At 31.6% G+C, this 23,511-nt stretch overlaps 4 protein-coding genes across 7 annotated transcripts; 2 read left to right on the forward strand and 2 right to left on the reverse strand.

The window, feature by feature from the left end:
• Positions 1 to 622: 622 nt before the first annotated feature.
• Positions 623 to 1,858, forward strand: LOC108772920 (UPF0046 protein C25E10.12). Its single transcript, XM_018538579.1, has 4 exons — positions 623 to 745; positions 958 to 1,102; positions 1,195 to 1,471; positions 1,760 to 1,858. The coding sequence occupies exons 1-4, from the start codon at positions 623 to 625 to the stop codon at positions 1,803 to 1,805; spliced, it is 591 nt and encodes a 196-aa protein (XP_018394081.1). The 3' UTR covers positions 1,806 to 1,858.
• Positions 1,017 to 14,396, reverse strand: Prps (phosphoribosyl pyrophosphate synthetase). Of its 3 annotated transcripts, none has more exons than XM_018538574.1 (8): positions 13,947 to 14,396; positions 10,460 to 10,667; positions 9,676 to 9,859; positions 8,124 to 8,186; positions 5,188 to 5,411; positions 4,776 to 5,109; positions 4,533 to 4,657; positions 1,017 to 1,068 (listed from the first exon to the last, which is right to left on the reverse strand). In XM_018538574.1, the coding sequence occupies exons 1-7, from the start codon at positions 14,014 to 14,016 to the stop codon at positions 4,565 to 4,567; spliced, it is 1,176 nt and encodes a 391-aa protein (XP_018394076.1). In that variant the 5' UTR covers positions 14,017 to 14,396; the 3' UTR covers positions 1,017 to 1,068; positions 4,533 to 4,564. The 3 variants fall into 3 exon arrangements, with proteins under 3 accessions (XP_018394076.1, XP_018394077.1, XP_018394078.1); XM_018538575.1 differs by lacking the exon at positions 1,017 to 1,068 and having other exon boundaries at positions 4,377 to 4,657; positions 13,947 to 14,100; positions 14,219 to 14,396; XM_018538576.1 differs by lacking the exons at positions 1,017 to 1,068; positions 8,124 to 8,186 and having other exon boundaries at positions 4,377 to 4,657.
• On the forward strand, positions 12,933 to 16,292 carry Ubc4 (ubiquitin conjugating enzyme 4). Of its 2 annotated transcripts, none has more exons than XM_018538577.1 (5): positions 12,933 to 13,461; positions 14,916 to 15,068; positions 15,366 to 15,448; positions 15,693 to 15,856; positions 15,952 to 16,292. In XM_018538577.1, the coding sequence occupies exons 1-5, from the start codon at positions 13,399 to 13,401 to the stop codon at positions 16,089 to 16,091; spliced, it is 603 nt and encodes a 200-aa protein (XP_018394079.1). In that variant the 5' UTR covers positions 12,933 to 13,398; the 3' UTR covers positions 16,092 to 16,292. The 2 variants fall into 2 exon arrangements, with proteins under 2 accessions (XP_018394079.1, XP_018394080.1); XM_018538578.1 differs by having other exon boundaries at positions 14,973 to 15,068.
• A 2,599-nt stretch (positions 16,293 to 18,891) lies between these two features.
• On the reverse strand, positions 18,892 to 21,789 carry Rfwd3 (ring finger and WD repeat domain 3). Its single transcript, XM_018538410.1, has 4 exons — positions 21,757 to 21,789; positions 21,127 to 21,235; positions 20,682 to 20,936; positions 18,892 to 20,431 (listed from the first exon to the last, which is right to left on the reverse strand). The coding sequence occupies exons 2-4, from the start codon at positions 21,134 to 21,136 to the stop codon at positions 18,948 to 18,950; spliced, it is 1,749 nt and encodes a 582-aa protein (XP_018393912.1). The 5' UTR covers positions 21,137 to 21,235; positions 21,757 to 21,789; the 3' UTR covers positions 18,892 to 18,947.
• Positions 21,790 to 23,511: the final 1,722 nt, after the last annotated feature.

Here is a 23,511-nt window from a genome sequence, read left to right on the forward strand (position 1 = left end):
ATTTTTGTATTTTTTCAAATTCTGTTTTTGACACATTCAGCTATTTTGGAAACTATTATTAAGCATATTTTATTTCTCTGTTTCACGTGTATTTAACAGCAAGAGATATTTTATTATTCTCTAAGGGAAAAATTCTTAAATCTAGAATAAAATGATCAAACATGTCGGTTTTGCCAAATATACATATATTATACTATGGTGCGCCAGCAGGAGCAATGATGCTCATTATAATAAACAAATAATAGTAATCATATACGGCTCTAAAAATAATATAAAGAAAATTCTTCTCTCTAGATTCGTCTTGTGTTGCGTGCGTATCGTAGGTATGTCGGAGATCTGATTTTTCGTCGATCGCTATCATATACAATTAATAATATTCTAAATTTTTTATTGTTCACTTCTTTTTGAAAAAGCATGACTCGCATTGATAAATGCATGGAATTAATTGATAGCATAAATTTTATATTTTTTAAGGTTCATGTATCGCTATATGGAGTTCCGCTTATGTTCTATGTGGCACACAGAGGCGCCAGTAGCAAGTTTCCATTTAAAAACAGCACGTCACATTCATCTCTTTTGATAGTAGCGCGTAACGACGGGCTGTTACATTTACCGGTTCAGCATGAAGATAGCTATTCATCCATTGACAGCTGATCCTACGGCAGCCTGGCATGAGTTATCTCAGCATCAGAAAGTTGTAAAAATAACTGCTAAATTGCCGACGACCGAAGCACCAATCGACAAAGTATGTCCAACGACTTTTAACAGTTTCAATCTCTGTACGAAGTAATATGTTTGTGTTAACCTTAAAAAGTCACCTTCACTCGTTCTATACGTTTAAAGTCGTTAATTATACATCCGAGAGGAGAAGGCAGAATTCAAATTTTTGATTTCTTATTCGATTGTCAATGTGAACTCATATTAATTACAGGCTTAATAGTGATTTTCCATTTTTAGTTGCGTGTGGTATGTATGAGCGATACACACTCGCTCACGCCGTTCATAAAGTTCGATGTGCCCGAGGGAGACGTCTTCATTCACGCCGGGGATTTTACGAAATGTGGTAGCCTGCAAGAGGTCATAGAATTCAATAATTGGATAGGTAAACGATAAGTTATCGTGTGTATTGTATACACTATAATATTATATGTGGACAAGAAATACAAGTGTTAAAAAAATGTATCTCAATTCTAGGTAATTTACCACACAAACACAAAATAGTCATAGCTGGGAACCATGAACTTAGTTTTGATCCTACATTCACGCATCCCTTTTCCGTGCACACCAGTGGAGATCATCAGAAACATACAGGAACTAGCATACTCGATGATATACCTACCTTGGGTATGTCCAAGGATACTCTCGCAGAAGCTATTAAAACTACTAATGTTAAAGATTATTTGACAAATTGTACATATCTTGAAGATTCTGCGATTATAGTGAACGGCATTAAGATATATGGTACTCCATGGTAAGCATTATCAGTTGTATTAAATAACTTGGTGAACAAAAAAGTAAACATACAATGCATATTTAATTAAAGATTTGTAGAAATCTAAATTGAAAAAGAGAATGCTAAGCTTATAGTTTTATAAGAGCATTTTTGTATTTTATTTTGTTTGAATACTCTAAAATTAAATACTGCGTAAAATTTATTTGATGTGTTCCTTAAGATTAATTTGACCATCACGATTGTAAAAAATAAATGCATGTCTTTTTTGAACACACTATGCGCAATATTTGTAGAAAATAATTTCAGGTATAAGAGATTCTTATTTCTGAGGGACATTTCGTTGAAACTTTAGGCAACCAGAATTTTGTAAGTGGGCATTTAACGTGCCACGTGGAGAAGCGTGCCTCTCAAAATGGGAAATGATTCCATCTGACACAGATATCCTTGTAACGCATACTCCTCCTGTAGGTCACGGAGACCTGTGCTGTACTGGAGTACGGGCTGGATGCGTTGAATTATTGTCGACAGTGCAAAATCGCGTAAAGCCCAAATACCATGTATTTGGTCATATACATGAAGGTATAATGAATATATAATTGTATCTATTACAATATTTGCATTAAAATTGGAAATATTGTCTTATTCATTTTATGTATAATTTTACAGGATATGGCATATCTTCAGATGGCAAGATAATATATATTAATGCATCAACATGTGATATAAATTATTTACCAAGTAATCCACCGATAGTATTTGATATAACACTACCTCCTGGTATAAAAAAATTATAAATCCTTAAACGAATAACATAAATGAATTTTTCATGCTACTTCAGAAAGATCTTTCTCACGAGCTTAAGAAAAACTATTACGTGATAGATAGATGTATAAAATTAGATAGTAATCTCTTGCCTTAATTTTTAAATCAGGTATGTTGTGTAAGCATTTTATATAGTATAGTATTAACTAACCTTTCTTTTTCACACGCGATTTATAATGTTTCAATAATAATGAATAAAGTATAATCCAATTTGTAATCTCTTTTCTAAATAAAAATAAATTATATTGCCTACATATCTTTTAATAAATATAGTTTTCATTTCCTATTTTCAATAAGGGATACTTAACATTCCATTAATGTTGTTAAATTGGAATTGATGAAAAAAACGTGTTACTAAAGATATGGAATTTTTGGGGATACTTATATGCTTCATGCAGTTATTATCAGTAAAAAAAATTACTTATACTTTTTATACATATTTTTATTGTAATATTCACTTGAGTAACAAATGGCACTTTCTTATTAAGCAAAAAAAATTTACAATTGTTTTGCAATCGTCAACATGGTCGTATTAAGCTAAATGCGCATATTAATCGAAGGCTATTTTAGAGAATAAAAGAGTTCGCATCTTTATCGAATGTTACGAATTATCTCGATTTTAATAAATTATTATCCTAAATTGTTATGCTTGCATTAAAAACGCGATCTGTGCCATTTTCCCATCATGTACATCATGAACGCGTTGGACACGTTTTAACTAAACTACTAAAATTTAAGCTATTTCTTAAATTGATGTATGAAAAATTTATATATATGTATATATATATCTATATATAGATATTGCAGATCTATTAAGTTGGTTCACTTGATATTTTCCCTAGCAAATTATTACATGATCATTATGTGCTTTGAAAACATATTTGAATCATAGTTTATAAATGTTTTAATTCATTAAAAATTACGGTAATTGTTCACTTTAGGGGACCCAGCTCCGATGACCTTGACCTTGACATATGTTGATAATATCAAGGTCATGATTCTGAGCAACTTTACCGTAACAATTAGGTAGCGGTCTGTTATAGTTTTTCAGATATTAAGGGTCGACAGGAGTGACCCAGAGACCTCTAGTCGAAGATGAATTTTTTATTCCCAAATTACTGCTAAAATACTGAATGGATTGCGTTTTAATTGTGATATTCGTAATTAGGAAAGGCTCCTGAAGGCTCGTACAGAGCTATTTTTTTGTAAAAAAGGCATAATAAAAATTTGTTCTGTTATCTCACTCGATGTGTACAATGGTGCAGTTGAGAGGTGTATACATGATCTTATTTTCATAAAAATTTTCAAGAATTAATTTGCAAATCTGACTCTGTACGAGCCTTCCCAGCAATATAACAATGAAATCCCAACAGGTTTCATAAGGAAATATTATTTCTTTGAGAAGAAAAATGAGCATAACTGATCTAGATCTGCACTGATCTGCACTCATAAATGTTACCTTTATTCCCAAATTATGGCTAAAATATAACATAAATCGTGTTTTGATTGTGATATTCGTAATCAGAAAAGGCTCCTGAAGGCTCGTACAGAGCTATTTTTTTTGTAAAAAGGCATAACAAAAATATTTCTGTCACTCCTGCCGACCCTTAAGCGTTGAAGTTATTTTTAATAGCAGTGAAACCTACTGTATTCACGCTTACACTTTACAGAGTATTAACTATTGATAGTATACAATAGTCCAGACTATTGAGTCTGAATATCTCAAAAATTATAAGAGTCCGCTATCTAGTTGTTAAAGCAAAGTTGCAAAGTTGCTCAGAATCATGACCTTGACAACATATGTCAAGGTCAAGGTCATCGGAGCTGGGTCCCCTAAAGTGAACAATTACCAAAATTACTAGTAGTCATTATAACAGATTGATCCATATATCATTTTGTGTTCAATTGAGACCAATAAAAAGAATATTACGTCGTAAGTTATATGAACTTAAATTGCAACTCTCTTTAATTGCAATAAAATTCTCAAATATTATACATCTCTTTTACTGTTTGGAAAAATTCGAAGAACTATTAAGTTAAAAAAAACATCTTACACATCTAAATCTCTAATCTTCTACTAAAGATTCGTAATTTTCGTGTCGATTAATTGTGTATTTACTAGAAATTCATGAAAAAATAGTATCGTTTTAATTTAGAATTAGAGGACACACAGAATATAAACCTAACTAGCAGGTAAACGAAGTAGTTTTTAACTAACAATAACAATAAACAAATGTAAAAAGAATGTTCTTCTTACATAGTTCAAAGTAGATTACGGAAGATTTTCATCTAATACGGTACGTTTGAAAACAGGTACGATACAGATTCACCGTTATGTGTCCGCCTTACTGCTTCGGCAAACATCATCGAGACATCAATACACTAAAAGATAAAAGATATAATCAGTCCTCTGTGTCACGATTAAATCTATATAACACAATTGTTACCATTATCGCGATAAGCATTTCACGTCAGTTACTCTAATAGAAGAAATATTTACCTGAATCTTTGGGCAATCTTTCATGTGACCATCTTGAGGAATAGTGTTGGTCACTACCACAGCCTCGAAGCAAGCATTGTTAATTCTACTAATTGCTGGCCCACTGAAGATACCATGTGTAAGTATCGCATAAACTTTCGTGGCACCAGCTTCCAACAGCTTTTCTGCTGCGTGACAGATGGTACCGCAAGTGTCAGCCATATCGTCTACAAGGATAGCAACTCTGTCTTTAACATCACCAACCAATACCATACTAGCGACTTCATTCGCTTTTTTTCTTTCTTTATGTATGAGTGCAAATTCGACATTTAATCGGTCTGCGATAGATGTGACTCTGTAAAGAAAATAAAAGACGATCAACGTATTTCTTCGATTAAAATATAATTTTCTTTTCTTTTTATTAAATATTTACCTTTTAGCACCACCAGCGTCAGGAGAGACAATAATACTATTTCGCCATTCAACGATATTCTCTTTAATCCATTTGAGGACAGCAGGTTCAGCGAATAAGTTGTCTACTGGGATGTCGAAAAATCCTTGTATTTGACTAGCATGTAAGTCCATTGTGATAATGTGATCAGCACCCGCCACAGAGAGCATATTTGCTACTAGCTTTGCAGAGATTGGCGCACGGCTCTGTAAAATACATTTCGACAGATCAGTTTTGAGAATTTGTATGAGTCCTTCAAGTCCATTTGCAACTGGAAATATCCTGTAATTTAAAGAAATTGCTATTAAAAAGTCCCTTAAAAACATGAAAACATCTAAGAAATAGGAAAAAATCATTTATTTTGTTACCTTTTAAACTAAATAAAAATTAAAAAAATATATGTTAATTTATATCGCGACTGCCCGTACTTTTGGAAGAGATACGGTATAGTTTATCAAACATCGGAGATGATTGCCAAAAAAGACTTCAGAGGGGACAAAATATGAATATAACGACTATGTACTAAAATATTACTCTTTTCAGTAGGTATAAATATATTTTTAAAATACAGGGAAACAACGTTGCAAATGCACCCCAGTTAGACTCTCAACAATTATCATAAGTAAAGCAAAATATCTAAAATTATGAACGCAAAACAGAACACAATGCATCTCGGTCCTTTGCCCTTATATAGCAAAGGATAATTTGAGATGAACAAGAGGGCAAACATTGGTAACAAATATGTAATATCTACACAGATAAGTTCACAAATGGTAAAGATATATACTCTAAAAGAACAAATACGTCAATATCGCGATTCTGCATTTTTAATATTGTATCTGCAAAATTACACATAAGAAAGAATTTATATAGTTTGCAAATTAAAATATGTCTGTATATATTGTATTAGTACCTTGACCTTGATATGGAGAGATGCATTGTGCAAAAATGGATGGCATATTTTTAGTAGAACGTAATATTTATGTAATGAGTATAAGATTTACAAAAGCTATTAATAATAGTTTTAAAGTATGTACTATCAACAATTTTATTGTATGGACAAGACAAGTTATCACCAAGATAACACATTGACATTCCTATGCTATTCAAGCATTAATAGGATAGGCAATATTTGATTAGTACATTTGGACAATAACACTGATTTAAGCTTCAATTAGTACCCAATAAAACATACATGTGCGTACCCCACTATACTAATTGCCAACAACGTACTGCTATTATATTAATATTTTGCCCTCTCATTCGGATATCAATATGCTTTGACCAAATGGCTCATTCATTCATTCATTCATGGGGATACCACTTGTGTTTGTATAGCAACGATATTATAAGTTTGGTTAGTCCTACAAAGAAAATTCTTGTCTGAATTCAAAAATAATATTACAAATCTCTCGAATGGTTCATCGAGTTATCATTACAAACGCTGCACTCGACAATCTCGTTGCTATTATACTCACTGTAGACAGGTCGGGCGGAATATCCTGAAAATACCCAACTAGTCAGAAACTTAAAAAATACATTAACTTTTTCCTAGTAAATATTATAGTCAGTAATAATTTCTCTGTCTTTTCGTTTTTTCATAATCTAAAGATATAAAAAACGTTATGACTAATGACTATTTAAGAAGGTGATACAGAATTTTTCCTATGTTTCGTTTTCATGCAGTCCCCAATTAATATTAAAAGGCACTTATTCTTGTTGTACATGAACATATAAAAATGTAATTAGTAATATTAGTATCCATAAACTTTGAAAATAAATATAAATTAATAAAAAATATAAGAAATATTATTCAGAATATATAGTAAGTATTTAATATATATGAAAAATTTAATAAAGTTAAGCGGATCAAAAATTGGTTAATGTAATTATTATTGTCGTGATAACAAAAATGTACAGAAGACCTCCCTTGGAGAAATCTAGCACGAGTTTTGCAACAACCATTTAGGTTATCCAACTTCTGATAACCCTATGTTATTAAAAATAACATGCTTGAAATGCATTTACAGTGCTTAAAGTTCTAAATTATTTACTATTTGTCTCATTACAAAACATCCCAATTACGTCAAGTGATAAAATGTAATATGAAAATCATCATTCTATGCATATAATGTGATATTATAATTATCTTATCAGTATTTCAAGATGATACGCATGTATTGACTAAAAGCAACGAGTGTTCAAAATGAAGCTTCAATATGACTAGTGAATAAATCTGATTGAATAACGAAACTTGTAGAGCTTAACTCATGCTCGATTTTTTACCAGATTTAAATGGAATAATTCACTTATAATATAAATGATATAATTTAGTTATGATAGTTATGATATAAATTTTACAAGTAAATAATTACAAGTTTTATTTATAATTCATGCGTTGTTACATATTTTAATTGTATTATCCCTATATAATTAATAATATATTTCCCTTGTATACATACTTCAACTATATGCTAGTTTCACCATTTGCGTCACACAATGTATTTAAAAAAGGCTTTTTTATACTATACGTTTTGTATATTTACTATTAAATTTTAGTCATATATCATTTATATAAAAGTATTTATTCCTATTTCATGTATATACACACATATATGTATATGCACACATTTAATAAATTGTCATTAATTTTGATTTTGCCTAACACAGTAAGAGATATAGATATCTTCTAAAGAACGTAAAAAAGAAGTTGCAGTAATCAGCGAATGGTGAAGATCCTGTAATCTAAATGTATTATTTGGTGCAGCCCAATAACATAAAGCCGACAGAATATACAAGCGTATTTCGTATGACGATGAGATCAAAGTTTTGCGTTCCAGAAATGATATTACTCCATTGGTCTGTTGCAAAGCTATGAAAGAATTAACAGAACAAATAAAAGGACCGCTGCAAGTTACCCTGAATTTCCACTCGTTCGACTTCATGACAATCTGATTTTTAGAGTCTCCACCATCACCGCCCTGTGAAGATATAGCACATTAAAGAAATATAATGTCTTCGAGAGATAATGTTTCCTTCGTTATCATTCTTGTTGATGTTTTAACTATCAAAACTTCAAGATAATATTAGAAATACATACTACAAATTTATTTGCATAATATTATAATATAAATAAAGTAGTTGTGTCTGTATCGTATCTTATGATAAAATGATAAAATGATCGAATATTTTTGAGCAAAAAATACTCAATTCGTAATTTAACAAAAATTTGTTACTGATGTAAAACAAAAGTGCTTTTAAATACTCTAAGATTTTTAAAAACGCGCTTCTCAATCGGATTAGTAAATTACAACGATTGAAAAGATTTTATCAGATTATATTACATCATACATATCGTATAAAACAGAAATTCTAATTGTATATATTAATTACATATGTTCATGAGACACGCCTACATCCTGCTTGAAAAATTATCATCAGTTTATACATATGTCATTTCATGTTTTTTGAAAGCCATGCTATTGAAGCATTATATAAGAAAGATTAATATTCACAAGTATTTATTTATTCAGAAATAAACAGATTGTAATTATGTTAATTCTCAAACATACATTAGTAATAATTAAACAAAGAGAAAACTCATTACAGCTATGATATGTAGGTATACAGTTTGTTGATGTACATATACAAATAGCTGCAATGATTATGTAAGTTATCTAGATACACGTTTCAATTAATAGAGTGCCTTAAGTATTTTACAGCTATACGTCATGAACAACATATTTTTAAATAAAAAAAAACAGGACTGCTCTCCAACTGTATATATATTATAATTTGAATCATTTCTAACCGACTCTTATTTGTCCTTACTTCTTACTATTATTTTTGTATATATATTGTACTTAGTGTTTATAATAAAAATGCAAAATGTATTTATCAATTTATAAAACAGTATATAATAAAAATACAATTTGAAAGTATTTTCAATAAAATCGAAATTTTTATATACTAAATTTTCTACTGTAAATGCATGTAAATATGTATACTATATATCACATATTCACTATTTAAGTATTTCATATATCAATAAATTGTCTCAAATGTTAGATATATCATAAAGTTGCTTAATGTTATATCGCTGATGCATTGTCGATAAAAATAAGTCTAATGCCCAATTTCTCCACTTCCAGATAAATTGCGGATAACTTTATCCAAGAAATATTACTTGGATAAAATTATCTATAAAGATAAAGAAATTCATTGTGTAAGGCATTAAAGAATGCTTTACAGGAGCAAGTAACATATCTAATTAAGATATTGCAAATAATATTTCAACATGACACTAAACAGAATATTAATTTGTTGGAACATGTACATACACTTGTTCTTAAAATATGAAATATAAAATTCAAATAACTAAATTACACAAAGACTAGTCTTACTTACTACTTGCAGAATATAAATATATAGGAGTAAATAACTGAGCAATTATCAATCTGTTTCACCTACCTTATCTTTTTTGTCCTGCCTCGCATAAGGAAAACAAGGTATCACCGCCGTTACTCGAGATGCAGAAGCAATTTTACAAGCGTTGATCATGATCAGAAGTTCCATAAGATTGTCGTTCACCTCGCCACTTCCACTTTGCACGATGTACACATCTTCTCCACGGACGGATTCTCCTATTTCCACGCTAAACATTTAAATCTTGCGTTATTTCCTGCAATCTTACAAGAACACAAGTGGAGTGAGATTTTCGATTAGATTCTTTTTAATAACTAGAAAGTACAAACTAAAAATCCGAGTTAATATATCTGGACATCGACGCGTACTGCTTAAAAAAAAAAAAAAAGGACGTCGAGATTGTTCTCGCGGCTCTGCGCGTTGCATTCTAGAAAAAAACATTGTGGCGCGGATCGATGCACGCGGCACGTGTCTTATCGAAATTAGAAAAACGGTTTAGAACTTAACAAGTCGGAGGGCGAGATGAAGCGAGACCGGCAACAGAAGGAACAGAGATAAATAACGCGGAGCGAAGGGACGATGCGGAGGCCGTGCGTTTCGAGCACTGCAGCGGAGCATCGTGCGGAGCACCGCGGACGCGAACAACGCACGAACGCCAGAAGGAGAATGCGTGAAACGCGACGGCGTCGGATGAAACGCGAGGAGGTTCGCCGTGCAGAAATCGCACAGCCCACGCGCGACGACACGTGGTCTCGCGCTGTGTGACGATATAAAAAAAAAAAAAACGTGGTTACGCGGCGTGGTTGCGGTGCGGCGTAGCGACCATTACCATGTCTCGAGGTTGCTGAATTTCTTCGTGACAACCTTGCCGATGTCGATGCCGAGGCGGTCCACGATCCGCTGGGCGAGATCCGGATGCGAGGTGCCGCTGAAGACCTTGATGTTGGGCATTCTGCTCTGCAAGACTCGCGCGCGTGAGTTCTCCAAGTTTGCGCGTAACAAACTCTTGGCACGTACTGGCTGCGACACAGGCATCACTACAACAGAAAGCACCGGGGCGGTCGGCCAATCGGTGATCGCGCGCCTACCGGACGTGACGTCGCACGGATCACGCTCCGCCTATGCGCGTTCCGGGGGTATCTTGCAATTAGCGCGTTAAAACGGAGCGGGGCTTTCGTTATCGCTTATCCCGTGTCGCTTATTCGACCCCCTCTCTCTCTCTCTCTCTCTCTCTCTCTCTCTATCTCACGGAAAATAACTATCTTCGATAAACGCTTTTATCGAGGATGCTAATGGCCGCATTCTAAACCGCTTGCGTAAGACCGACGGTATCTCAGACTATACACATTCAGGTTGAAAATTGAAGAGACTGATGAAGATGGAAATTTGACCAATCAAAATGAAAGGAGCTAAGATTTAATCTTGCCTCACATCGATCTAATGTGTACACGCGTTTTCTCTCTTTCCCTTACCAATTTTTATCTAACGGATTGTTCTTACTCTCTACTAATAAGTATAGGCACCGACGAGATATCAATCGAGTCCCGGAGATAATTGAAGAACGATGACGTTATCGACAATTAATAAAAACTTGCGGTTATTAAAAAAATATATATATAAATATTTCGATAATACGTTATTAAATTCGTGATTTTTTTTATTATGTAAATGCTGTATAAAGAAGCACGCTTACTTTTAATGCTATATCTTATATATATTGCTGAAAAATTATAATTTTCTCTCTGCAGTTATCATTTCTTAATTAAACTCGGATAATAATATTAAAATCACAATAAAAATTGAGTATTATTAATATATTTAAGGAGTTAAGTGTCACTGTAGAATTTTCAAAAATTCGAAATTTTTTTTTTCGCTTAAATAATACCTTAATGGTCTTAAAAATAAGATACGGAATGTTTCATAGGTAGGAAAAATTTGTAACAGTTCATTAAGAGGATTATCCCGAGGCGCCACCCAGCGTGCGTGAAGTGCCTTGACCGCTTTTGACGCGTCAAACTCTATTATGCTTGTACCTTTAGGGATAATAAAGGGATTGAAGAAAGAAAGAAGAGGAGGAGAACATAAATTCAGAAGGGGGCGATATATCGTCCAGGCATCGCAGACTGAAGGTAAATACAAAATTCCTATATTTAAACACTACATGAAACGCATTTTTCTTCAAAACAATTGTGTTTTTCAAATCGGGCGAAAGGATATAATTCGGCCAAATCATTAGCGATTCACTTGATTGAATTTTAATTGCAGTTTTAAGATAATATTTTATACAGAAGTACGTACGGAATTTTAATTTCATTGTAAACTTTTTCATTATTTTTTCGACATTTTTTTTCATTTGTGCGTCATTTTTGCAAAAAACAAAAAAATGAAATTTCAAATTTCCCTATTTAAACTGTAAAAGATAGGCAATGAAGTGGTTCTAATATCAATTGAATTTGATTAGATAAATATTTTTTTTATAATTGTTAAAACAATGTTATATTACTATATATTTATAAATAGCTAATAATACTTAATGAATGACACCACATGAGATCGCAACAGAAATTACATCAAGTTATGAGATTACATTTCATTTCTCTAAATTGTATTTTTCGACTGAATTGTTTTTATAGATGATATACCGGGAAAAATAAACAAATCACGTTATAGTTGAAAATTAATTTTCACACTTAAAAGGAGGACAATTAATAATTATATCCTTAAATTGAGACAGAATTTGGGATGCATTATAAAATGGAACAGAGTTCAAATTTGGAAACTGTCCCTCCTATTTGGCCGTCAGATAGCACATGATATTCTGAGGATATTTTGACGATGCTTCGTTTTTTTTTTGTTTTCAAGCAAGAAATGGAAGTAGAAACATCCTGAGTATATTTTGTGACATTTTCAGCATACCCTCGAAATCTCCTCGGAATATCAAATGCTATCTGAGGGGGACGGTTGGTCACCTAAAGCGCTGTCTACAATTATAAGATAGAAAAGGTGTAAAATTGATCAATCATAGTTGATTGTTTTCCACATACTCGACTGTGATTGGTCAATTTCTGACAACTCAAGGCTTAAAACTAAAGTTTTGTGCCTTAACATCGCAGACGCCACTTTACTCTTTTTAATCTATCGATTGCACGACAAGTGGTAGGACCACTCTCACCTCGATAACGTACTTTTATCGCGTCGGTTCCACGAGCGCAACGTGATTGTAAATCCGGATATCTCGATCGTTACACGTGCACGCGTCCCGCCCTTATCATCATGGGGCGGGATCGGGGATCGGGGCGCAATTGGGCGCAAATCTCGAGATTCTTAGGCCGCGCGGCGCGGCGTGAATCTAGACGAAATTCAAAAGGAGCGGGCGCGAGAGCGAGCGATAGTCAACTCGTTTTTTGCACATCATCGATGTGGCGCCGCGCCGGTGGCGCTGAGTCGAACGACGAGTCGCGTGTGTATACGTGCACGGCGGCGTGATTTCGTAGAGACACGGCCGTTGCAACGGCTACTGGGTTAGGGACGGAGAGTCCGGGTGAAACGCAGATTGAAGACGACGGGATTCGGGTGCAGGTGCACGGGATTCGCCGATTCGCGTGGGAGGACACTCTACGGCGCGGCGCGACGCGACGCACGTAATACGCGACGCGACGCGACGCGACGCCGCCAACGTGCGTGGAAACGCGTCGTAGGAGACGAGCGAGCTCGTTCGTCCGAGCGACAATGAGAACGTGCTAACCGTTTTAGGTGATTCGGGGAGCCATGGCGAACATCGCGGCGCAGCGAATCAAGCGGGAATTCAAAGAGGTTATAAAGAGCGAGGAGGTGAGTGAGCGAGCGAGCGAGCGGACGTGATGAGAGGCAGCGTTCGAGTCGACGGCAGTTGAAGCACTCGAGAGAGACTCGCGTGTCCTGATCCTCGCTACGACGGCTGCGATATTACGCAATCCCCGCGATCGGGATCTAGCACGCGCTCTCGATCGAGCGAAGGGATGACAACGAGAGCCTGTTGCGCGTCGCGCAACCCGCTGGTCAACTGTCACTCCTACGCATATTTCCTATCTTTTATCTACTTTTAGAATATTCAGAGAGAAAGAGAGCTAGCCTCCTCTTCGACGCGTTTCTATCCGTTCGGCGATATCGAATCCGTACCGCGTGCGACGCGACGTAACGTGTGTCGTAACGTCGCGATATGATAATAGATATAATAACGTCTCTCCTTGTCCTGCGTCAATGTCGACGATCGTCGACGATTTAATTAGAATGTGCTCACGCTTGAAATATGGATGGCTCCGACCGTGTATACTCACCACGATGCGCGTGTGCAGGTCCGGGATCTCGGCCGCACTGGGAGGCTTTGCACTTTTTCAGATTGCTCATTTTTCCCCTCGCATTTAATTACGTCCGTCCCCGATAATACTTGCACGTGCTTTCAGACGGCTGATTTACGCCGAGGCGCCGCGACTAAGGCCGTACCATGACAGTTTTGTGAAATATTATCCGTCGCGGAACGGTCGAGATTGCTCTTATCATGCCTCGGATGTCATAGGTTATGATTACATGTTTATTTTGATAATCGTACCACGAGACTGTTGTACCACACACGAATTTTACGAGGGAGCATAATTTAGCAATGTGTTTTCGTCGATTCTGTAGCCTCGTATCTATCATCACATAACTGGAATGTTTTTTTTTTTTTGCCTGGGGATGCGATTGAAAAACAAGTGTCACGTATATCAAAACTGTCTGAAATATTGCTGCGCCGCTACGATTTCTTAATGCTCAATTGTTTTCCATAATTTAACGTTTCGTCTTTGCTTTTCTAATCAATATATGTCATTTACTCTCCAAGTTGTGATTTTTGCTGTATTTATATGCCTTCCAAATATGTATAAATGAAGTTTTAAGATATGTTTTCATCACAAAGCCTTGATAGACTTGATTTCTAATAAATTAGTATATATTACAGTTTGATCACAAACATATTTATTTATTTGAATTTAAGAAATCTTAATACAATAAATTATAAATTTATTGTCAATTTTATATTAAAAGTCCTTGTATTCAAATTATTAATCTATAAATTGATTACTTTTATGATGTAACATACCTTACAAGTTATTTTTATTGTGCTTAATCATGTATGTATATAAACTGTTTTGTAAGCTTCAATATACTATATGTTCGAGAGTTGTTATATATTATACGTTTGCAAAACAGCAAAACATATTTATAGCAACTTCATTATTAACACTTTATTTATTTAATGTTTGTAATAGATAGCAAAATGTGCGATTAAAGTAGAGTTGGTCAACGATAGTCTTACTGAATTAAAGGGAGAGATTGCTGGTCCACCAGACACACCATACGAAGGTGGTAATTTTGTGCTCGAGATCAAAGTTCCAGAGACGTATCCATTTAATCCTCCTAAAGTAAGTTTGTATTTTTAAGAATTTAAACATAGTATTTCTGTAGCAAGCATAGTTTCTAAAAAGTAATTATTATTTTTTATTACAATTAATAGTATAACAAAGTTAATTATTACATATGAATATTATAAATCTATTACTCTGGATTTTTTCATAAATCAATAACACATGTATCAATATATTATGTCTCCAACATAAATTTATGTATTGTATTCTAAATATTTATAATAAATAAAATAAATTTTATTTTCATGAATAAGTTGTCAAAAGTTTTGTATTATATAAAATTTTATTTTGCAGGTACGTTTTATAACAAAAATATGGCATCCCAATATATCTTCTGTTACTGGTGCCATATGTTTGGATATTTTGAAAGATCAATGGTATGTACTTTTATCATAAATTTATTAATTAAATTATGAATAGTTGCGTCCAAAATTATCCAAAAATATCCAAAATTTGTATTTAATTTATTTTACACCTTTTACTGAATGAAAAGATACTTATTATTTATTATTTACTTGATTATGTATTTATTATATATTTTTTAAATTTAATGTTGTAACTTCATTGAATGTAATGTAGTTATGCATCTGCAAAATAATTTCATTTTTATTATCATTTAAGGGCTGCCGCAATGACTTTGCGTACAGTACTGCTATCACTTCAAGCATTATTATCTGCGGCGGAGCCTGATGATCCTCAGGATGCAGTAGTTGCTAAACAATATAAAGAACATCCTGAATTGTTTCGTCAAACTGCCACACATTGGACATTTGTATATGCAGGTGGTACGTACATTATTCCTATGTATATTTGCACACTTTATATATGTATGTATATATATTTTTTTGTTAAAATACTGATTTTTATATTGATTTTCTAGGGCCAGCGAAAATGCCTGATTTAGACGATAAGATAAGAAGATTAACAGATATGGGAATTGAAGAACATAACGCGAGAGTTGCTCTATCTTCATATAATTGGGATTTGGAACGCGCCACCGAGCACTGCCTCTTTAGTTAGTGATAACTACATAGTTAATTTATCACATCCATTCATTTTTTGCAAAAAAATTCTTATATCATGTGTTTCGAATATTGATATCATTAATGATTTGACAATTGGAATTCTGTAGTTATACTGACAATATCTGGATGGATGATAAAATTATCTGAAAAGTTATCCAACATTTATCAATAGTTATCTATTTAATTTGTAACATAAGAGCGTGAGAGAAAAATAATTTAAAAAAGGGTAGTATGAATCAACCAAAATTTTAAACATTTTGTAAGAACTATACTGTTCTGCATTACATTCTATTCAAATTCCATTGTTGCTTAAGTATAGCATAATTTTACAACAAAATTTACATTGATATATTCTTGATTGTTTATTTTGTACGTAATAATTCAATACAACAAATGAAATGATATAAATGCAAAGTATTCTTTAGTTCTGTGTATCATTTTCGAATTTTTATTTTATTTTTAATAATTAATCTTTGATAATTTCAATTGCATTCTAGATTTTTAATTTGTATTTGAAATAAATGAATTGCTAGTAAAATCTAATACATATATTCATAAACTATATCTTTCAAATATATAATTTGATCCTATTTGCAATTTCTATTATCTACATTTCATATCAGTGATGCACAAATTTTCTTTATAACTGTACATAATCTATACATCATTTATATTCTTAATAGAAATTGCATGTTACAATAAAAATATATTTTTCGTATTTTTTGATAAAAGATATACATTGTTACTATAACTCATGTTTTTTTTTTATAGTTTTGCAATATTAAATGTTTTTAATAAAAAAAATTATATTAGGTTTAAATTTTTTTATTATTTTAATTTGTATTTGTATCTATTTAATTAAAAAAAAATTGTGTGCACTAATTTAAAATCTGTCGAAACTATACTAAATGTAATTTGGTCATCACTGATTTATGATAAATAAAAAGTAATGTTAAGTATACTATATGCATATGTTAAAAAATCATTCTTTTATTTAAAAAAAAATAGAAAAAAAACAGATTTATGTGAGTAAATCCGCTTGTATATTATCGAAGTAAGATATGACCTGTAAAAAGATTCATAAACTTGTTCGTTTTGATGTCGATATTTTATACTTGTACATTTTTAGTGTTGGTGTACATGAGGAGGTAAAATTATCACATCATAGATATGTATCTTTGTAAAATTATCATATCATAGATATGTATCTTTACAAATAGATATTTTGTCTTGCTTGTTTTTTTTATTTGTCATGCCGTGTACATTCCAGACTCAGGTGTAAATGGCATTTATTTAACGGGCTTCAATTAAATCTCACATAAAAGTATGCAATTGGAGAGAAACGTTCAAAATAGATGAAATTTATTTTAATAACAATTATGTAAAATTGTGAGACAGCACAGTTAGAAAGGATGATGGAAGTTTAATTAGCTTATTATTTGTATAATAATGTATATGATGCAGAAATGCACATAGCTTTTTGTACAATCAAATGTTAAATCATATGCGTTATATAGTGAAAGGGTGAATATTGAATTATAGTTTCATCAGTTTGTAATATTAATTTTTCTATAAAGGATGTTTAAAAAAGTGATAGCTAGATCAATTAATTGTAAAAATTGTTTTGCTTTATTTTATTTTTTTAAATATTTAGCTCACGTGTATTATCCTACATATGAGTTTGTTTATGGATGTAATTCCAACATCCTCTTTGATGTTTTAATTGCTGTAATGTTTAATAATCATGAAACAATAAATAATTCATTTTTCATTGTTCTGACTGGATTCTAATCTCTGTATACAGATTTGTTCCTTATCATATTTTTTCAAAAATATAAGAAATATTTTCTTATTTACTAGTATATAAATTTTTATATTTTATTCGTTGATAAGTATTTAATACACCGATTTTTTTCTTTAATGTCATTTAACAATTATATAAATTATTTCAAAATTGTCCAATTTCTCATTAAATTTCTTGTATTACGTACACAAAAGCAGTACATAAGAATATTTATAAAATCAACTATTACGATAAGAGTTGCTGAAAATATTTTTTCCTAATAAAAGTACCATTAAACTTAATCCCAATTGTACTATATAAAATACGAATTGATATTGTAAACAAAATAAATTAGCGATAATTACTGAAATCTCTCAGTAATTATAGTTAAGTAGAGCGTACGGATAAAAAAATAGTAATATAGAAAATACTATATTTATGCCTTTTAAACTATATTCATATTTTTCAAAGAGAAAAGAAATTCTATAATTTACATACATTTCGAGAAAATTTTGCAATTATAATTTTTGTAATAGATATTTAATTTTAATTTTTATATATAAATAACTTTAATATACACGTACACATATCATTGTATAATATATACAAATATTTCTATATAAATATCAATCATCCTATATTTAAAAAAAATTCATAAATATTAAATAAAGGCATAATATATGATAAAATTATGAGACAAATTAAATATTTTACAAATTATTCTGAACAATTAATTATATTTGAATTAATGAAATAATTTTTCTAAACATAGTTTTATGAAACTATATCTAATTTGATTATTCTATAAGATTCTAAGTACAAAAATAAAGACAAATAAAAGAATAATAAATTATTTTATAAATGAACTTTAAATATATATTTTTTCTTACGGCAATCAAAATTTACATATGTATACATGAAACCATTACAAAGAGAAAAAAGAAGCATGTCTAAGTCAGTCAGTCGTATATGTATAAAAATACGATATCGAGGATGTCTTTGCATCTTCCGCAAAATATCATGCACATGGCAAGGCAGATTACATATTATTTTGTACATTTGTACTTTTTATGTTTGTGTTAATTGTCCATAATTATATAACCTAAGTTTCTTTGCAGAAAGACTTGTTAAAAATAAGTTATTGTTAATATTAAATGAACATAGATCCATAATAGGATCTGATACTGGAAGATGATGCAACTTTTGACCGCTCGCTATACTCCATAATGATACACTGCTACCGGATTCTATGTACGCTGCGACTAATGTATCATCTTCTACAGATAAATAACACGGTCGAGATAAAAGTTGTTGAGAATTGCCAGCATGGAATGTATGTATGGCATTATATGTAACTATCTCTTCGTTAGACGTATTTTTTTCAATAGTACATACTATATGTCTTGCGTGTGGCTGCCTAGAATTAGGACGAGATGATATAAGACAATGGTGATTTTTTTTATCATAGCGCACTGAAACAAAAGGTCCTTCTATAAACATCTGTTTAGATAGATAGTTGGTATCCTTAATTTCATATGTATAACATGTATTCAAACGACATGCTATAAATCCACCCCTACTGATACCACTGCCAGGATTTGGTGGCACTCCTGCCATTGATACAACTGGTGATTTATCACCATTACCTTCTAAGACGCTAAGAGCAGAGGAAGTTTGTCTAATATCAAATTGAGAGATAATTCCATTTTGCGCACCAGTTAGGAAAATGTTTGGATTGTCACCTGACCAACAACAACTCCAAAGTGGATATTCTGTTTGGTATGTGTGCACTGTCATGTTATTTTGGATATCGACTAGCTTAGCACATTTATCAAAACCAACACTAAGTAGAATTGTTTGTTGCGTCGAATGAAAAGTCAAATCTCTTACAGCTTGACTGTGTAAGAAAATGAATTGACGTAAATTGAAGCATTCACAATCCATTTTCCTTATGCCATACCCATTGAATAATGTGGTTGTTGACTTCTGAGAGACAGCTAGTAATTTATACCATGGATTATAATCTAAAACACGACAGCCACCCTCTTTACAGATTTCAACAGATTGTTCTAAATGAAACTTCCTTGAAGTAACACTTGACGCACTTGGACAAGTATCAATATTGATTTTTGATTTTTGACTTTCCAAGTCGGTAATACGTTTTCTCAGGCTATTTACATGCTCCTCGTATGCTTTTAAACGAACGTTAGCCTGCATTAATTCCTTCCGCAAATTATTCTTTTCACCTGACACTTTAATTAAATCCATTTTCAGATTGTCATACTCTGTAGAGTCAATTGCTGTTAGCTTTTTCGCATAAAGCATTCTAATATGTTTCACCGCCGCCTTCTTGTTGCATTGTGGACAACGACGATTTGTATTGTTGCAAGAATGCTGCAACCACCTTAGAATGCAGCTATGCCCAAATAAATGTCCACAGCGTAAACAGCATAAACGATGTTCTCCCGAGCTGGTCCATTGTTCCATGCATATTGGACATGACTGATCATAGTCTATCTCCGAGACATCCAAGTTTACACTCTTTGTATTTGCTGCAAAAGAATTAATTTTAATTACTCGGACACACTTATATGCATATATACTTAAAGAATTTTGTTTTTATAATGCAACAATTTTATTGCAGTACAAAAGCACAGCCACAATAAAAGGAATAAGGAATTAGGAATAAGAAATTTCAGTCTATCAGAAACTATGTATACCAATGTATCCAATTTTTGATAGGCTAAAAAAAATTTCTTATTCCGTATTCCTTCTATATTGTAGCTGCACCCTAATACATACATTGTTGTGAACTTTTAATTCCAGTATCACTTTCTTCATTATTTTCTAAATCATTGGGAACATTTTCACTTTCATGTTGATCTTCTACATTTTGCTCTTCTACTTGCATTTGCTCCTCTACTTGTACTTGTCCTTCTGCTTGCATTTGTTCCTCTACATGTACTTGCTCTTCTGCTTGCATTTGTTCCTCTATTTGTACTTGTTCTTCTGCTTGCACTTGTTGTTCTACTTGCATTGGCTCTTCTACATTTTCGTCTGTAACAATAATATTGTCAAATTGTTGACTTGAAATCTAATAATGCAAACAAATATATAACATTAAATATTATATATTCTTTATTATAAAAAGTACATAATTGTTAATTACATTATATTCCACAAGTCGAATAACAAATTAGAGATAAATATGCATATCTCTTTTATATTGTTTACTGTATATACTTACTGCCTTCCATAATCTTTAATTCTTACTCGATTATCAACTGGACTCGTTAGACATAAATAAAACACGTAATCTCTTCCTTTTTCTTTCTTTTCAATTTGATATCTCTGTTCTGGATTAAGACACATAATAAAATTATTATTCAATAAATCATCTTTTTTTTGTTAGATTATGAATTGATCGAAAAGCCGGTTAATTTGTTGTGAAAACAATAGCAATATAGCATCAAAGATCGGCAGAACATAGATCATGAGCTGATTATGTAAAAAGGACCTTAGAAGTAAATATATCGGAGGCGAATTTCTATTTGATCTAATTATGGACAAAATACAGAATGAATTATAACTAAAAATATCGTTCGTGGCAGCCTATGTATCTAATAGCTAGAAGTTAATTAGAAATAATAAAAAGGAAAAAAGGGAAAGACGAAAAAAATGTAAACTTTTTAAATTTTGGAACAACATAACAAATCTAAATGATTTACAAGTCAATATATTGTAAACCAATTGATTTATGAATCAATTTGTTTACAATATTGACTGCGTTTAGAAGATAAGTCACTTAATATCAATTGATTTTTTTATTACGATTGATTTAAATATTTAGATCTAAATATTATATACAACTACATACACACTGCATAAACAATCTTCTCTCTTGTGACGTATCATATGGTCTGCGCCATGTTGAGAGTTAAACATTAGCACCTCTGTGTTTAGAGTGCAACATTATTGGGTACACTCTTTTCTCCTCTACTGTCGGTAAAAGCTTAAAAATTTTGTTTGGTATATATATATATATATATGTTTTGTTTAAAATTTCCTAAGATAAATATATATATACTAATACCCAGAGAACAATGCACGTCTGAAAGACATCCAAAAGACGTCTTCAAAAAGACGTCTTGAGGACTTTTCCAAAAGACGTTCTTAAGATGTCTTTCGGATTTTATCCAAAATAAGTCTGTTGCATGTAGTCGGAAAGACGTCTTGAGGACATTTGAAAAAGACGTCTTGAGGACTTTTCCAAAAGACATCGTTAAGACGACTTAAAGTTGATTTTTATAGTCGACTCTTAAAGTCGATTTTTAAGATTGACATTTATAATATCGACTATTCTGAAATGATTTTTTGTCGATTTTGAATGTAATTGACTAAGAGTTGACTTATATTGTCAATTTTATATTTATTATTAATAATAAAAATCTCTAGATGCGCTATATATAACATAAATATTTCAAATAATATAAAATACTAAAAAATGATTATATAAGTAACAATAAATGACTTTTATTGTTGCGATGTCTCATCGTAAAAATATATATATTCGGACGTTGAAGGGAGAAAATGCGAAGAGAAAATGTTGATAGCAAAAATTTCAAGCTACGCGAACAGAAGCGAATTGTTTTTATTTTATTTTTGTTCTAAATTTATATATATAATGTAATTTTTTGTATATAGTATATATAGTAATAAGAAAAAAATGTTGCACCGCCAGTAAACAATTAATGTGGATGATGATTCTTAACACAATTAATTATATTATTAATACATACGCTATGTATAAATATACACCTAATTTTTGATTCATAAAATCTTCAGCAGAGAGATAGAGAGAAAGAGAGAGGGGGGGGGCTGGTAAGATCAATTTTCTTTTGAATATACGTATTGTATGGTATACATAAAATAAAAATAATTGACATACGTACTGCGTATATTTGATAAAAAGAACTTCGAAATATTTTGAAGTGAGCAAAATATTCAATAGTGACATTATATGAAATATTTAATTTCTTTTCATATGTATATTATGTAATGTATCATATACTACACGTACGATCTTTTTGGCCAATTACACAAAAATATTTCTCCGTTACATTCTTCAAATTGTCACATACAATTTGACGATTTAACATATAACTCTGTCACAAAAAATAACAAAGAAATCGCAGGTTACTTACGCATACATCACTACATTTTGCTAGCTCAAGCAAAGAACGCAGTGCATTTCGAAGGTAAAAATATGAAGGTAAAATTAACATCTCTAAATAAAATATTCTTTTTCTTTTACATCAAACAGTAGGTACACATGTTTCATGATTAATCTTTTAAGAAACCACGTATATGTGTGACTCTGTTTGATTTATTGTATTACACATCGACTTCTTTTTAATATATTTTTAGATGTTTAAAATTAGTTGTTAGTGTGTTAAAAAACTAAAAAAAATTTTATCTATTGAATAATATGATATTAAATATTTTAATTATTATTATAACATTATAAATATATATATAATAATAATTATGTTTATGTATTCTGGTGTATTTATTAAATTATTATATTATATATATAATTTTAAGTAGAAAATTACGTTGATAAGATTGTAAA

Source organism: Cyphomyrmex costatus, unplaced genomic scaffold, assembly GCF_001594065.2.
Source record: "Cyphomyrmex costatus isolate MS0001 unplaced genomic scaffold, Ccosl1.0 scaffold193, whole genome shotgun sequence".
In the NCBI taxonomy this organism is placed as follows: Eukaryota; Metazoa; Arthropoda; class Insecta; order Hymenoptera; family Formicidae; genus Cyphomyrmex; species Cyphomyrmex costatus.

Coding starts and splice junctions, on each gene's coding strand:
- Prps (XM_018538574.1), bottom strand. CDS start 14,016: ATGAGCAATCTGAAAAAGTGCAAAGCCTCCCAGTGCGGCCGAGATCCC. Junction 9,860..10,459: donor TTCAGCAACCTCGAGACATG/GTAATGGTCGCT, acceptor TTAAATGTTTAG/CGTGGAAATAGGAGAATCCG. Junction 5,412..8,123: donor CGAACGAGTGGAAATTCAGG/GTAACTTGCAGC, acceptor TGTATTTTACAG/AGCCGTGCGCCAATCTCTGC.
- Ubc4 (XM_018538577.1), top strand. CDS start 13,399: ATGGCGAACATCGCGGCGCAGCGAATCAAGCGGGAATTCAAAGAGGTT. Junction 15,069..15,365: donor ATCCATTTAATCCTCCTAAA/GTAAGTTTGTAT, acceptor TTTATTTTGCAG/GTACGTTTTATAACAAAAAT. Junction 15,857..15,951: donor GACATTTGTATATGCAGGTG/GTACGTACATTA, acceptor TTGATTTTCTAG/GGCCAGCGAAAATGCCTGAT.
- Rfwd3 (XM_018538410.1), bottom strand. Junction 20,432..20,681: donor AATTAAAAGTTCACAACAAT/GTATGTATTAGG, acceptor ATTCTTTTGCAG/CAAATACAAAGAGTGTAAAC.
- LOC108772920 (XM_018538579.1), top strand. CDS start 623: ATGAAGATAGCTATTCATCCATTGACAGCTGATCCTACGGCAGCCTGG. Junction 746..957: donor CCGAAGCACCAATCGACAAA/GTATGTCCAACG, acceptor TTCCATTTTTAG/TTGCGTGTGGTATGTATGAG. Junction 1,103..1,194: donor AGAATTCAATAATTGGATAG/GTAAACGATAAG, acceptor TCTCAATTCTAG/GTAATTTACCACACAAACAC.